The 17,757-nt window shown below is 40.9% G+C and overlaps 1 protein-coding gene across 2 annotated transcripts in view; it reads right to left on the bottom strand.

Moving 5' to 3' along the window:
- LOC139445391 (tubulin alpha-3 chain-like) overlaps nt 1–16,282 on the bottom strand; it is a 33,091-nt gene extending 16,809 nt beyond the window's left edge. Inside the window, exon 1 of one of the 2 annotated variants that reach the window (XM_071226530.1) lies at nt 16,164–16,282. In XM_071226530.1, the coding sequence (XP_071082631.1) occupies nt 16,164–16,166 (3 nt within the window). In that variant the 5' untranslated portion in view covers nt 16,167–16,282. The remainder of the gene's footprint in view (nt 1–16,163) is intronic. The other variant, XM_071226528.1, reaches the window with a different exon arrangement.
- Nucleotides 16,283–17,757: the final 1,475 nt, after the last annotated feature.

The raw sequence follows: 17,757 nt of genomic DNA, 5'->3' as shown, positions 1-17,757 counted from the left end.
ATTTCTTCTGATTTGACTGGTGCTAGACAAAACAGAACAGATGTGTTGTGCCTGGTGGTAGTCATGGCATTGGCATCTATGGAACAATCAGGAGTGCTTTAACAAAGCATGTCCTTATCTAGGCGTAAAACATCTTTAAACACTTCTGTACGTTTTATTCAAACTATAACAACTAGTAGATCACTTCAACACATTGTTAGAAAAGTGTTCAGTATGTTAGGAGATTCTCTATATATATACTGAATCAACCCATTCACGTTGGAAGCGTTAACGCGAGTCATTTTGAGCCTCGTACACATTCAATTTAACCATGACAAAAACACCTTCTCGTTACTAACAAACAGATCACGCCATGTGATTAAATATTTAGGTGCGCGCCTGTCATAGCCAGCACTAGTCAGTAATATAAATATCTATTTATGTAAATCACTGCTGTTTCATACTTCATTCGTTTAACCATCCAAGTTCAACATAAAACTGACACGAGCGTGTTTATGTGGAGTACAAGTGCATATCGACTGTAAAAAAGTCGCTTGACATTCGCCCGAACGCGGCTATCTAGCATCTGCCGTTAATTTAAGAGCAGATTCCCAGCGAGTGCCTGAGTAATGAAAGGTCTTCCCTCTACAAGAAATATGCCTGTGGAAGCCGCATGTGTTGGTGGACGAAATCCTCCATCGCCAGCTGAGCCATGTTTTTGTCTTTCCATCATGAACGGCTGTTGCTGTATGGAGGGATTGTTAATACCTTTTTGGATTGTGTTTACTGTGAAATGCTCGAGCGTAGACTTTTAATAGAATTGTGTATGCCCGAATCTATCAAACATAAGGTTGATGCAATCAGGGTCCTTTTACATGTACTTATTTTAAACACATGTAACAAGTTATATTTGAAACTAATCCACGTGTATATATACATTAACGTTGTGGTATTTCATTATGTAGGCGAAATCTGGGGTTAAAATAACATGGATGCATTCACAATTTACGATTAATTATGATACTATCTTTTAAGGTATAGTGGAGTCCTAAAGTGTGCGACGTGAGACTGACACGTGCAGGTCACGTGATATAGCGCGAGGAAACACGAGACGTGAACGCTCCGAGCAGCACTAAATCGCTCGGCAAAAATAGCTTTCTAGATGTGATATAGTACTTACGTTAAAGTAAAAGACCCATGTGATAATTTTCTATGTTTAACAGCGTTATTTGTGGAAGGGGCATATCACATTATCCCTCTGTAAGTGGCATTTTGTCGTGTTATAGATTGCATTTGTCTGGCCCTGACAAGGCGAAAAGGTAATTTCAAGGAACTGGAAAAAACGTGTATGTGTGTACAGAACTATATGTGTAAACACATGTGTCACTATCAGCAAGTTATCGAACCCATTAGCAGTGATAATGACAAACTGCCAGGCAAAAGAATGTATACACCCATGGTTGCTAAAAATGAAACAAACCAGAAATTGTTATTTTGAGTTATCCATAGTTCGAGACAACCGAAGTTCATAAGTAAGAGTATACGGATTCACAAAATCACAATGCCTGAGCGAAATGTTGAGATAATGCAGTTCGAGTTATCGCATTTACGCTGTAATGTGCACTCCCAGTGACTTGGTAAGTTAACCCTGGATATTGGAAAAAAACACATAGGGACCTTGTAAAAGGGGTTCGTAATAATAGGTTCACCCATGCAGTGACTCGGAGTAGCTTAACATAGGTATTGCCAGAGACCATATAATCTATTATATGGTCTCTGGTATCACGAAGTCCTAAAGACTTTGTGGAAGGGATTCGCCCATCGAGTGACATTTAGTCCAAGAAATAAGGTTCCCTAATTTAAACATCTATATCTACAAAATATAACATAAAATCCAAATGGAGCCCAGAACAATCCTTAATTTAGAGTGGAGGCAATGCAGACTTGCCAAATAATTCTAGGCTAGCTTTTAATAATGTTATTAAAACCTACGGGTGCTTTGATGGTGTCGACAAACCAAGGATCATAACCAGCAAATCTGGAATTTAAACCAACCGCCATTGACTCCTACGATACATCCGTCTTATGTCCGAGTCAAACCCTCAACGAACCCTCCACCTGGTTTCAAACTTTGGTTGGGACAATTTCTCAAATTTCACGATATTCTGAAGCTGCCATCTTCGCGTTATAGCGAGACTTTACTTTTTTGGGGAGGATAATCTATTTTGAGGAGAGAAAATGGGAAAATTATTGCATTTGAAATTCAAGTGTTAAACCACAAATTTCGGTCAGCATATAACCTTCTGTGACTTCAACTGTTATCACAAATATACCGATATCACAATTCTATTCGTTGGGCCCAACTGTTCACAAAGGGTTATCTAAACATTATAAAATATATAATTTTCGTTCTCTTTAGGCTAAATAGTCAGTTCGCTATAGCTGTTCATTCACGATACAGAAATTGTTACACGTATGAAATTAATACAATAATATGCAGTAAAGTAGTTGTGGCTTTTAAATCACTTCGTACATTTTATATTTGTTCGATATTAACATTTTCTCAAACCTGTAAATACGGTATAAACAGGTTAAACCAAAAAATCCAAAGTCATAATTAAAAAAAGCTGTTCAAAGTTAACCTATATCCTAACCTTCATATAAACCGATATGCATGCACATTAAGAAACAAAGTGCTCGAGGCATTACAAAATATCCATTTTCAAATAACTTCCGAACATGATCACATTTGTAATTACAGTTTATATCGCCTCCATAATTCTGCAAAGAAGTATTTAGCTTTTTTCGGGTGTCACTAGAATCGCTACACTGTGTAACAGAGAGGCGATGCCCGTGTCTGACATCCAAAGACATTCTGACTTAACCAGCCCAGCAATGTGAGTCTACCATAATCTACTGGCTGGCAGGTGCGCGAGAAGATGCGCTATGGTTAGATTATAAGACCTCTGACAAGAAATACGATCAGGGATTGTCTCAACAGCTACACTTGGGCTCATGCAGAGAATTTTCTGACTTGGTTTCGACTTAATGCATTTATAGATGATATACATTTTCTTTCGTTTTACGCGTTGTAGTGTTTCATGACAATTCAGGATCATATTTTAATTCTATCTAAGGCATTACTTGAAGTAGGATATCGTATATTTGGTTGCAGAGCAGAATGATAACTTATTACGTTCCAATGTGTTACGTGGTTCGAAAAGTATGGTATGGCGAGCGAATGCACTGCGCTTTGATAATGTAGACTATAACAGACTCGGGAACTTAAAAAGAAGGATGTAACGGACCCGGGAACTGTAAAATGTAGGCTTTATCGGACCCGGGAACTGTAAAATTAAGGATCTAACGGACCCACGAACTGTAAAATGTAGGCTTTAACGGACCCGGGAACTGTAAAATTAAGGATGTAACGAACCCACGAACTGTAAGATGTAGGCTTTAACAAACTCGGGAACATAAAAAGAAGGATGTAACGGACCCACGAACTGTAAAATGTAGGCTTTAACGGACCCGGGAACTGTAAAATTAAGGATGTAACGAACCCACGAACTGTAAGATGTAGGCTTTAACGGACCCGGGAACTGTAAAATTAAGGATGTAACGAACCCACGAACTGTAAGATGTAGGCTTTAACAGACTCGGGAACATAAAAAGAAGGATGTAACGGACCCGGGAACTGTAAAATGTAGGCTTTAACGGACCCGGGAACTGTAAAATTAAGGATCTAACGGACCCACGAACTGTAAAATGTAGGCTTTAACGGACCCGGGAACTGTAAAATTAAGGATGTAACGAACCCACGAACTGTAAGATGTAGGCTTTAACGGACTCGGGAACTGTAAAAAGAAGGATGTAACGAACCCACGAACTGTAAGATGTAGGCTTTAACAGACTCGGGAACATAAAAAGAAGGATGTAACGGACCCGGGAACTGTAAAATGTAGGCTTTAACGGACTTGGGAGTTGCAAAAAGAAGGATGTAACGGACACACGACCTGTAAAATGTAGGCTAAGGCATTACGTGAAGTAGGATACAGCAAATACACTTCATATAAAATGATGAACAGCACATTTCTGTAACAAAACTGATTTCCAAGACATTTTTTACTGGAGTCAAAGTAATGTAAATTGGATCAGATAGTCGACTGTAGAGGTAAACACATAAACCTATGTTACAAATTGTTGGAAACACAGTTACATATATGCGATGATACCTTATGACTATTTTTCAACTGTCCGTGTAACATCTCCTTATGCCACTGAAGCAGTACTTGATGAACCTTAGATGTCCATACCCGGACCATTCATCATAGAACACGTGCTCTCAGAATATATATTCCATTTTCCCTGTAACCAAACTCTTCCCTCTTCCCTCTGTCTACCTGAGATAACACGACCCGTCCGCACCTCCCGATCCCCCTCCCCCCTCCCCTCAATCTCCCTTTCGCTGCCAGCTGTTTAGTCCCTCTTAGTTGTCACTGAGCATCCCCTCAAAACCTCATATCTTACGCGCAAGTAGGGGAAGAAGTTTTAAACCCGCACTCATAACATAACTGTGACTTTTGCTAATAAACAAAAACATACACAGAACAAAACATTTGACGCTCCACGAACGTTTTCGGCTGAAGTCATTCTAAGAAGGTTGCCAAACACTAGTGATGATAGTAGCGCGGATCTTTCTTTCTGCTGTGGGGTATATATATAGTAAACTACGGTTATAACGAACACGCATATAACGAACTTATTTGTACAGTCCCGACCATTTGTTGTATAGATGTCGTATATATGCTTATAACGAACTACGGTTATTACGAACTAAACTTAGTGGTCCCTTCGAGTTCGTTATAACCGTGGTTAACATATTATGTAAACTTGGTTTGATGGCAATGATCGTCTCTGGCGTGTATGATCCTGTTGCTTTTTATGTAAATATTGCATTTACTTACCTCATAGAATGATTTTAAATCAGCAAAGGTAAAAGTATTATTAGCGTTCGGAATTTCGGAGAATTTCTGTATAGGTAATATCCCAGTCGAGCTAATAGAATAGGGTAGGATAACCTCATTAGTCCTATAGTACTTAAAGTGTGTGACTGAAGTAAACGCTGCTTTAAAACAATATTTCAAATACATCATGGCGTAGGCAGTAGTGAGGCAGGTTTTAGATGTTTACCCAATTGGTGAAACCCTTGATCACGGATTTCGTGCTGCAAAAACAAGAAATATAAGCTTGGCTAATCTAGAATTCGAACAAACTCACACAAACAAACAAACAAACATGCACGCAAAAAACACATACACACACACACACACACACACACACACACACACACACACACACACACACACACACACTTTCCCCAAACTCCCAGCCCCCCACCCCCCACCTAAGTACACATTTTGTGTCTAAAGACGAACGAAACACAACGTAAATCAACCCAGGTATCCAGTATTGAAGGGTGAGAACATCAACAACGTCCCAGACGGCGCAGTGTCGGTCCCTCGACTAAAGCAAATAAGTCAGCCCTGGTGACGCTGGCAGCGTGGAGCCAACCTTTAAAGTTCTTTCTAAAAAAAAACTTCATAAACTTTGAGTAGATATTGAAACAATGTCAGCTCGGGACCTCCACATTCCTGATATCAAGGAAGAATGGGTGCACATGTTGAAAGAAAAGCCCCGTCAGTATCCGGTATCCTGACAAAGTCCATCACTTGGTTTTTTTCAGGCGTTGTTTCTTTTATGTCAGTTAGGTTTTTTTAACATCGCTTACATGTTTTGTGAATGTCAGTCTAAGAGACGAGATAATGCGAGATCTTAACTTCATCTCAACTTTCATGTGACATTTACATCACGTGGTGTGGCCATCTGTGACAGGGAGAGATAACACAAAAACATCCCCTTGTCAGTGCATCAGAGTCGGGCAGCGAAAGATGTTCCGCCAGGGTCTATATCAATAAATACAAGAATGTTTATTCGACAAGGGTGAAGCGCGGGAGGGTATGGAATCGTATTAAAGCTATATTATAAAAAGAGATATCTTCGTAGACGCAAGTATCCCCTACAGAGACATGATAGATGAAAGTATCATATACGGAACTCTTTTAGAATGTGGCACTAATACGTTTCCATAAAAACGCTTCCCTGGGAGAAAGGTAATACAATGTACATGTATGTGGATGTAAGATGACAAGAACAGGGTGACAGAGTGAAACAATATCGTAATATGAGTGTCATATTCCAAGTAACTTACTTCAAACACATATCCATTTGTTCATATTTTAATGCCATGCCGGGCCTTCTTCTTTAAAAGACAGATAATTTTTTATGACCTTTCCCCGAGGGGGTTGTTTTGTGACCCTCCCTGATTCACCACCCATTTCGTAATATGGCCAGTTTCTACAGCAGTCCCGATATAACGCGACTCATTAAAATCTAATGAATCTATTAATGTAACGAGATATACACCGTCGAGAAGACGTGCAGGATTGTAACCGCCATTTCAGTGAGAGAGTAAGGTTTTACGCCGCTTTTAACAATATTCCAGCAATATCACAGCGGGGGACACCAGAAATGGGCTTCACACATTGTACCCAGGTACCGCCATAACAAGTCAATAAGGCAAAACGCCAACGTTTCACTGATGGGTCAAAGACGTTATAAACTACACCGACTGTTAATTTCTAGATTTATTTGATCCCAGTATGACGGAGATGTGGTTGTAACAAATTCAATATCAGTAATAGGATAGCTCAGATAACAAAACCAGATGGCGATGCACACAACCTTCCACAGGTTTCCCTGCTCGAGGTTGATCGGATTTTTTCAAGCACTACTGTTGCCAATTATGCGTTAACTCAAATTCGTGTAATCGCTCAATAAACGCCTATTTGTGATTCTCTGGTTTGTTTGTTTTTGGGTTTCTTGGTTTAACGCCTCACTCAGGAACATTCCAGCAATATCATGGGCGGATACAGCTTTTTTTAAAAGGGGTGGTGGTGCACAATTAAGATCTATTTATTGTGTTTGGTGGTAATTTATACAGACATAAAGATTTTTTTCGAAATAAAAAAGGCGGGTGCGTACCCCCCACCCCCACCCCCTGTATCCGCCCATGAATATGACGGCGGTCCGTAAATAATCGAGTCTGGACCAGACAATGCAGTGATTGACATCATGAGCATCGATCAACGCAATTGGGATACGATGTCATGCATCAACCAAGTCGGTGAGCCTAACCACCCGATCCCGTTAGTCGACTCTTACGACAAGCATATTGACAAGCATGGGTTGCTGAAGACATATTCTACCCCGAATCTTCTCGGGTCGATTCTCTGGTAGGCATACGCCTATAACGCACAATAATAAGTCACATTAGTGAGTCCTAACGGGTCATTGGTTATTCCGTTATCGTACAATCAGTGGTCCATTCATCATTCGAAGAAAGTCTTTGAGTTCGGGCCACTCTGTTACTCTCCCTGGTACAACAAAGATCTGGCCAACACATGTGTTTACCTTCTGAACGATCTTTGTTTTCCTGCTTATGTTTGCTATATGTTAAACTCTCCACTTTCATCTCTAACACCCCAACGATCTTCCTCTCGGGTTAAATGCTATTCCTTGATGTCTGCCCACATGGATTAAGGCACAAGAGGCCCCAGCTATCACTGTCAGCCTTAGGGATGTAATAGCAGCAGTCTCAGACATCAATAGAGGCCCTGCTTGTTCAAAGCAGATGACGAAGGGTCAAAGCGATGCCACTGAAACGGATTCTTGCTTCTAATCTACTGGGAAAGTGAGTAAAAGTAGGCAGCCACTTTAACATGTTTGTTGACAGGTGCAGACAGACCAACCCTCATTCCACAATAGGTTCCTAGACATGCTATTGCTAATGAATGGTTTGTTTTTCATACATTATAACCCTTTGGGCGAATGTATTAGCGATCTTGACCGTGTCAATTAGGGTCATACCAATACTATCTACATTATACACTATTAATTATTTATATAGGAATAGGTCAAAGGTGATTTGTATAGAAAAGCCTCTTAAAATATTTAACACATACAGGTAACACAGCCTTCATTGTTCTCAACGAACGTCCGTCCCTTGATAACTACAAACCGATTAAACACATACTGAGAGGTGTGTGTGTGTGTGTGTGTGTGTGTGTGTGTGTGTGTGTGTGTGTTGGGGGGGGGGGGGGGGGGGGGGGGGCGACATTTATAACGAAATATGTGGCTTAATTCCCTGGATAAGTTAGCTTTTTTAGCTTTTATGTTTCCATAAACTTTGGCCATGCCCACTGATGGACTACTGTTTCTTGGCTGGCTGATTATTGACAATAGACGGTGATTGTGTTAAACTATTGTGTTGATGTCACTGATTTCGTAACGTTAAATAGAGATGGGTTACTGTGAATGATATACGTTTTGTGGAGTTTTTATTGTTGATATTTTTATTTATCAGAATTGACGTCAATTCATAAATGACCATAGTTTAAAGTGGACATGAACCAGTTACACCTTTTCAAAGACATCGCTTCAGTCTGTCAAGGGAGGCAACTGATACCCCACCAACATAAGGGACCCAACTAATTCCGGTACACGTGAAGCAAGAGCAGATGTTTCTAAAACTTTTCTCTTTGGTATTACACGTATATTTACTTAGCACTGGGTTGAAATATGTTTTATTGCTCATTATACATGTATTTCACATCAGTGGCTAGAGATTGCGATACTAGACGTGAAGGGGCAAACACGAATAGGCTCCATTATGGAAGTGGCGCAAGGTTGAGTAGCCCCTTTGCCTTGAACAGAGAATCTTAATGGCTCAGACAAGCTCTTCGCAGTTGGCAGGTAATTAGCCTATGGCAAGATCCTTTACGGTGATATTTTCTATTTTTTGCTTTTAACCTTCACTTGAATGATTCCGTCAAACACGGAGAGAACACTGTTTAGTACGCATTAGGGGAAATCGGAATAGAATATCTTTCGTGTCCGTAATATAGTTTCTGTGGGTTATAGTCACGTGATTATGACCACGTGACTTACAGCTGGTCATGTGTGACTCATGATCACGCGAGAGGAGAAACAGTTTTTCGCCTGGATTAAAGTTGCATTAAAATGATAGATGTAAGAGGTAATTTATAGGATTACGTAATGTAATCCAGTCCGCCTTCAAAGACAACCTAACTGACGAAATATCTTCAGAATGATTTTTATCCACTTTTTACAGTATTATGAGTAACATGTTTTGGGCCACAGCCAAAACGTATTACATATTCAAATTAGGTAATAGTGCATGTGTTCTAAACGAATACTCATTGAGAGTGTGAGTGAGTTGCCTTTCGCGCCGCGTTGAACTGGTATTATCAAATATTAGCAGCAAGTGCTATAGTACTGAAAAAAACAGCTTATTTCGCCAAGACTCGTCACACACTCTCCGTATTGTTTGTTTGTTTGTTGTTTAACGCCGCACTATTCCATCTATATGACGGCGGTCTCTAAGTAATCGAGTCTGGACCAGACAATCCAGTGATTGACATCATGAGCATCGATCCACGCAATACGGAAACAATGACATGCATCATCCAAATCAGTGGGCCTGACCACCCGATCCCGTTAGTCGCCTCTTGCGACAAGCATAGTCGCCACTTATGCCTTAGTATTGAGTATCGTGTCTGTGGGGTATCACTAAGCACAGGCTATACTTTTCATACGTTCATCGCGCCCAAGACCGGGTTCGAATCCAGAGTAGGTGCATCATAGCCATTCTTAGAGTCTTCCGCCATGATATTGTGTTCGCTTGCCACGTCGAAGACCCGGGTTCAAATCCCATTATAAAGTACAATGCAGTTGGTGACAGTGAGAATCTGGTAAATGAGCGTCACTAATGACACGACGAGGGGGCACGGGTGGCCCAGTCGTCTAAGGCGCCGCGATTCGCTGTGCAGAGTTGCGTGCCCTGGGCACGCCAGAAACCTATGATTGTGGGTTCGAATCCCGGTTCGCCCCGATTATGTTTCTAGGTTTGTCAGCACCATACCCGTGCTCGTGGGTTTCACTGAAGTGGTAAACGTCTGAGACCTGCATCACTTCAAGCTTTCCTCCCACATTAAGCTGACACGCCGTGATATAACTGGAATAATGTTAAAAGCGGCGTTAAACCCAACTCACTCACTCACTCACTCACTAATGACACGACGAGGCATTTGGCTGACTTAAGAAATTTATGGTTGCTGATAGAGGATATATTGAAGTAAACATCCCACTCATTGCCATCCATGAAATTCTGAGATGCAACTGTGTCTTTTTCGATATATTCCTCTTCCACGGAGAACAAAATAAACTAAAAAAAATGTGTTTATACCCCCATGGCCCTTAAGGCGGAACACCTTGCCACTGTCTAATCAATGCTGCATGCAGACAGGGCGAAGTGAGAGGCACCATCAGGCATTGTGGCAGCCATCACCCCGAAACCCGTACCACATGTACGTAGCACCCTGACCTAGCCACGTGCCTCCGTCAACCAGGAAATCATTCTCCTTAGAGAACGCCAGGCACGTGGCTGCACATTGTTGATGCCAATGCTTATTGGTCAGAACATACAGCAGTTGCGTCAGGGTTCAAACACTCACCTCCTCATCTGTTCCGATTTGTTTCCGATGAGTGAGTTGGGTTTTGCTCATTGTAAGCATTATTAGGCAAAGGCGTGACCTCACAAAGTATATAGTGCCCACTTGAGTATGAAATAAGTGAGTGAGTTTAACGCCGTTCTTCGCATTAGTCCGGCCATATCATTGCGGGGACTCTAAGAATGAGTTTCATTGCGCCAGTACAGGGAATCAAACCTGGGCCTTTGGTGTAACAAGTCATCACATTAACGACCAGATTACCCAAGTGCCCCCTGTGATTACCGATTATCAGTTTCTCGAACTGCGGACAACTCGATAGTATCGATGGCAAACAAGACTTCCAGTTAAAGACCTTAAGTATATATATATATATAGATAGATATATATATATATATATATATATATATATATATATATATATATATATATATATATATAGATATATATCTATATATATATATTCATTCTTCGACTTTAATATCCACATGACCGAGGCGGAGTAGGTTAGATCGCTGGGATTCGGTGCCTCACTCTCAAACTAGAATTTGTACTTTACTGAGGAAGTGTTTTCCCAAACATGACATTAGTTTATATTAAGACGTCGATTCCCCCGATTATGTTTCTAGGTTTGTCAGCACCATACCCGTGCTCGTGGGTTTCACCGAAATGGTAAACGTCTGAGACCCGCATCACTTCGGGCTTTCCTCCCACATTAAGCTGACACGCCGCGATATAACTGGAATACTGTTAAAAGCGGCGTTAAACCCAACTCACTCACTCACTATTAAGACGTATACTGTCTAATAAAAGCTAACTCAGTAACTGAGGTTATTGTGTACACTATATTTCTCAGTAACTGAGGGTATTGTGTACACTATATTTCTCTTAACTATTTATCGTTTACAAAGAAGCAATTTATGTGAGAAATATATCCATAACTACCTTCAAAAAGGACCTTGTCATTTTAGAACTACCCTAAATGCTGATCCATTTTTTTCAAAGTACAGTAAACTACGGTTATAACGAACACGCATATAACGAACTGACCGACATAACGAACTTATTTGTACAGTCCCGACCATTTGTTGTATAAATGCTGTATATATGCTTATAACGAACTACGGTTATTACGAACTAAAATTAGTGGTCCCTTCGAGTTCGTTATAACCGTAGTTTATTGTACTCCCCATGCACATGCACTTTCATATTGTATTTCTTGTGTGTGATGTTACAGTAACACTGTTCTTAACTTCGTATAAACAACCACAAATGACCCTTCCCGAGAACCTGTAAGGTATTTTGCTGACCCGCGAATGATAATTATTTTGTCTCAATCAGGAAATGAACCGATTGAACTGAATCGACCCAGCGTTTTTCTGTTATTGCACTGTTCTTCCCGTCATGCACCTCTTCACACCACTGCAATTCCTGACATACTCTCAGCCGTTGGCTGCTTTCCAGGTCCGCCTTCCACACTCCAGTCCGACAGACATATGACACGTTACTTCTCTATCAACAGACTACTCGTAACTGTTTCCCATTATGTCCAGTGTTTGTAAATCTGGCTTCATTCATGGTCGAAGCCGTACATTCGAGGAGGTTAGAATAAGTGGATTCAGCGATGTAACACCAATGTAACTGTCTTAGTATACCGTATACCCCTCATACGCGCCTGGTTGCCGTTGTACAAAGCGATCTTAGCGCGAAGGTGATCGTAACTCCCATACCTTAACATAGACATGCGACAGTCGTAGTGCTAAAGTTGTTTTGTACAACGGCACCTTGATCAATTACTAAACTACCTACCCGTCGCTTATTTGAGGCAAAGCGATTATTTTTTCCCGTCTCTTGTTGTCACTTTGCTAATGTGGAAATCAGACATTTGGTAGAAATGACAACCCTGTATTCGAGCCTCTCAAAGACCCCAGGGCGTACTTTCGATGAAAAATTCAAAAGAATCTTTCCTCCTCTACTGTTTTCATAATCTGGGAAACTAGACTTGGTTTAGTTTGATATAGATTTGCCTTATATAAACAAAAGTACTTGTAAATCGAGTGTACTGTCCAATATATGTTTTTTAAATGATTCCACAGCCATGACGCAGAAATAATTCACCCATCTTCTCAGCTCAACATGTCTAGCAGCCTATAATCATCCCCTGTTCAGCTCCTAGCTGAAATTAAGAGATATAACGGTTCCTTTACAGGATAATGTTTGTGTTAACCTAACACAGCACATTATTTCACGGACGATATGTTAGTCTACTCGTATAGACCCGGGGGTTATGGTGCTCGTGTGGAATTAGAATCTACATTCGACGATGAGCACACTTGTTATTATGGCCCTGCACAAGGACTGTGGAATATCTGCATATGTGTCTTATTCTAGTTCTCGTTAAATACATAATCTAGATAAATGAGTGAGTGTGGTTTTACGCCGCTTTCAGCAATATTCCAGCAATATCATTGTGTGTGTGAGTGTGTGTGTGTGTGTGTGTGTGTGTCGGGGTGGGGGGTGTGTGGGGGGGGGTGTGTGGGGGATACCAGAAAAGGGCTTCACACATTGTACCCATGTGCGGAATTGAACCCGGCGTGACGAGCCAACGATTTAACCGCTAGGCTATCTCATCGCCCCTAAAATGATTGAAACATCTCTATGTAGATTGCATTCCACATCATCATTAGTGGAAAGGCTTTTACGGAACCGTTTCTGTTGCACAGTCATAAAAGAACTTAAGTCTATTTTAAAATGACACAATACGTCGACACTATACACGACGAGACCGTGCAATAATACGTATAAATAAAAGCCCAGATAGCCGACATGTTCTTGTGTTTATCGCAGAAACACCGACTGCGCATAGGCGTAGCTCAAGGCTTAGATAATATGGCGAATTGTAATGCAATTCTAAACCCATCCGAGCCAATATCTCGAAATTCGAGGGCATAAAATCTGGGGTCACGTCAAAGGTACAGCTGTGAACATTTAGATGAAGCTAGTCAAAAGTTTAGATTGATTTTTTAAGGCTCTTTCCAAACAAGCAGCTGTGCTACTCCAATTACGTAATGTCGTCTGCTTGCTTTATCGATCGTCTGCTGGTCCTCAGAACCTTTGCAGCAGACTATCACATTCATCAAACCAGCAGATCGACAACTGACATGCTGACGATTATTCTACTCGTGAAATGGCCGAGCTTTCGTCACCTGTGATGTTTGTCACGAAAGACAATGTTTGTGACCCGCATGGAAACGACCCAGGTGTTTATCCTTTTAAATACAAACACGCCTCATTTCTGGTGTGACACGTTAGCAGTTGAAGGCAGGCCCGCCGCTCTAAACAATTCATGTTAAAACAACTCATATAATCAACCCTCTCTGTACTTCTGGTTTATGATAAAGATACGTCTGCAATTGATAATCCTAAATATATATCAGTAAACAATGTTTCACACCAAGAAGTCACTGTAATATCGAAACATTACCTTTAAATTACATTAGATTTCGGTACTTTGTGCACTTTTTCGAACATTCATTGATAATTTAAAAGTTGTCAAACTTAGTAATCAAACGTTTTAGATCACAATCGGAAAGTCAACATAATGTCAACACGATGACTTCATATATCGTTGAAAGTATACAGTGAAACCTGGACATTCCGAACACCTTGATTTACCAACGATTACGGCTGGGGGACATGTTTGAAAATTGCGTTGCTCGATAATCCGGAAACCCGTAAAACCGGGCAGGTTATAATTGCCTCGTCTTGCTTGGGTTAAGGAGGTTCTGCTGAATGAACTAAGGTATGTGGTGTACTCCGCACTATCACAGTAACTATAACACCGTCTGTACCCTGAGCCGGCTGCTGTCGACAGCATTTCCCACTCCCACAATGCCGTGGTACTACGACGCGAGGAAGCATGATATCACGCACAAGCACTCCCTCTCATTGATAACAATGCAAATGCAGTGGGAAAAGTCCGATACACGCAACATGGGGGCAATGATATCAGAGTTCCAGTAATGAGATTTACCTCAGGCTCCTCTATATGAATCAGCACTCTGTCACAGCAGATATTTCTGGCCAGCGAAATAGTATTCCAGGTTTAAAACATGCGTCATGATAATCTAGAATTCGTTCTGTCTACGACATAAGTCGAGCGAGCTCCAGACGGTCGCGTATTTCAGCAAATGTACCAGTTTACATGGAACCCTAACACTCACCGTTACGAATCATTGTGACTAGATTGATGACTAGAATGACAAAAAAAAGAATACTTATCTATCCCACTATTAGTCATTCTAAAACTTCGCGTAGTAACGTCTTCCTCAGGGTCATACTGACCGTGTATGTAGAAACATATTGATTCTTTGATTCACAAGCATCCCCGGTGTTTTAATTGTGTTAGTTTGATAAGCACTCTCAATTTCGCTGTCCGTGTGTATTCCTGTGTAACAGTAATGCTATATTTAGCCATCTATTTGTGATTTAAAGGATCTTTAACTCTTCAGGAGAAATATGCGACCTGCTTAGAAACAAAGCCTGCTTTCATACTGTCTGAATAAACACTTCGGATTTGCTTTGAACACGAATCAAATATTTTTTTTCTCGTTCTAAGTTTGACATGCTAAGAAATGTTTGTTATCGTTTACTTCAATAAACAGTATCGGGACCCCTAGTCGGGCACGAGGATGAGACTAGTGTGTAGAACAGAGGGAAGAATACATATCTCCCACAAACAGATGGCCTGATACACCGGTTAGCGAGCCAGGGCCACATAGACACGAGGGCATGGTAGAATATCCATTGAAGGGAAAACCAGCGGAGGCAGGTAGAGTCGGGGATTATCCTCGGGGCGGACGAAATTTCCCCGGGGGTCGGGTCTTAATGGAATATCATCATATGATGAGATATTCATGTAATGTTGGCTGGTTCACGTGTGGAATGTGAATGGTGTATACAATTGACGTGGAAAGATTTCAAACGTACAGCAGTAAGACGATACATACAGAGGTATTTATCTCGCCCCTGTGCAAATCTTGGGGAAGTTCCAAATATTTATTGAAAACTACGCCAAAAGACAATCTTTGCCACATTCCAACTAAAAGGATTATTTGCTTTACAAACTGTTTTAACCTGTTGCTTCAAAGACTTATAACAATATGATACAATCTCTGCTTCTTAATATCGAAATGATACATGTACTTTGGACAAAGCGTGTATTTATGTGAAACAAATACATCACACGACCATAATGTACAAATACATTAGAAGTAGACATTCCTTGCGTTTGTGTAATGCACACCAAGGCTAGATAATTAGCAGTTTTTATATGAAAATTAACGACGCGAAATACCGGAGGAACAAAAAAACTAAGTACATTTTCGGAAAAGATAAGAAAACTGTTCACTATCATTCTTAATCAATGTGTAAGTTTTTGAAGTCCAAGCAACTACGATTACGCAAGGCTAGGCCATGTGCACGTGCACTGTCTAGCAGACGACAAAAAGCAGACGATAGTAGATATGAACTCACCATATTGTCTGTGTTGGTGTGTGGAGTTTCACGGTAAGGAGAAAAGCGCCGGGTTCGGTAGTTGTACTGGGTTGCGCTACGGGCCCTGTACAAATCGGAACTGGCGAGATTTCCAGCAACGCCGGGGTTTTCTCAATTCCGTGACGTCATCGCTTGTGCTCGCGACAGCAACCGATTACTCAGACAATTGTATTCGGCAGAGATCACTCACGCGGAGCTCATCCCTGGAGCTGTTTTGAAGCTCGATGTTCTGTCATAAGTTAGTGGGTGCTTTTTGTCACATGTGTCACAGATTACTGAAAGTTGTTAATGAATACCAGTGTAATAGAATGGTAAGAATTTCAGTCAGAACGTATACTCACACAGAGTATTTGTAAATGTGTTTGTCACAACGGGCGATGGTTGTAACAATAATTTTCCTTTAAAAGGAGTTTATTGATTCGGGATGCCTGCTAATTTTCTGTGTCATTTCTTCTCACAAACCCAAGTCAAACACTCCCACTTTGTTAACCTTCTACCGGCGCCATCTCGACATATATTTACCGAATTGATCAGAACCTGGTCAATTGTTTCGACCGTCAAACTCTAGTAGGTTCCCGCAGATCACACGTTAACGTGTTTGTTTCGAACAGTAAATGTTTGTTGTTGGTATTTGGATAAGTTTAATTAATGTTTTCAGATAATATATTTTCTTTATTAATGAATTAGATAACAAGATCCAACTGTCGGTTATGATTGTCTCCGAATGCTGAGTCACTAATGCATCTTCACCAGGTACATAGTTGGGTTTAAAGACTGAAGAGGGCATCAATTTAACATTCCGATATTTCACGTATACATTCCTCTACAAAGTGCATATCATTATGCCCTGCTATTCCAGATTGATTGGTCCATGTACTTAGATACTTTCCAGCGTCATGCTGGAACGCCACCGTGGATAGAGCGTCTGCGAGAATGGTTGTGGTTCGATCCCCTGTCCGCGTCATACCAAAATTCCTTTAAAGATACATCTTGTTACCTTGCCTGGCGCTCTGCATTAAGTTGATAAAACAAGCACTGATCGGTTCGGAATCAGTATACTATGTCTGGGTGGCGTTTCCGTGTTAAACTGTGGCATGGCATCTCAGTGGACGAGCAATATAAAACCGTTTTTGCACGGCGCCATATAACTGCAATAATCTTGAACAGTGTTAAATCCCACACTAAACTCCAAATATCCATAATGACAGTTTCTATACAAGTAAATGCAATTAGTATCTGAGAGAAACTCCAAATACTCATGATAGATTCTTTTCAGGGACACCCTTACTGGAAATCCTTGAAGTCATCGAATTTATTCAGTTGTCCATAGTTCGAGATACCGGTACTCATTTATTGTAATGACCGCGAAGTACCATCGACGTGAGAAATATATCGAGACAATAAAGTCCAGGGTGATGGGATTGTACTGTAATAACCTGGACCGCAACCCATGCTTGTCGTAAGAGGCGACCAACGGGATCACATGGTCAGACATGCATGTCATCGTATCCCGATTGCGTAGATCAATACTCATGATGTCAACCACTGGATTGTCTGGTCCAGACCCGATTAT

This window comes from Haliotis cracherodii, unplaced genomic scaffold (assembly GCF_022045235.1).
Source record: "Haliotis cracherodii isolate W230 unplaced genomic scaffold, xgHalCrac1.p SCAF_6, whole genome shotgun sequence".
Classification (NCBI taxonomy): domain Eukaryota; kingdom Metazoa; phylum Mollusca; class Gastropoda; order Lepetellida; family Haliotidae; genus Haliotis; species Haliotis cracherodii.
Note: the sequence above shows the minus strand (reverse complement) of the source record. Positions and strands in the feature narration are given on the sequence as shown.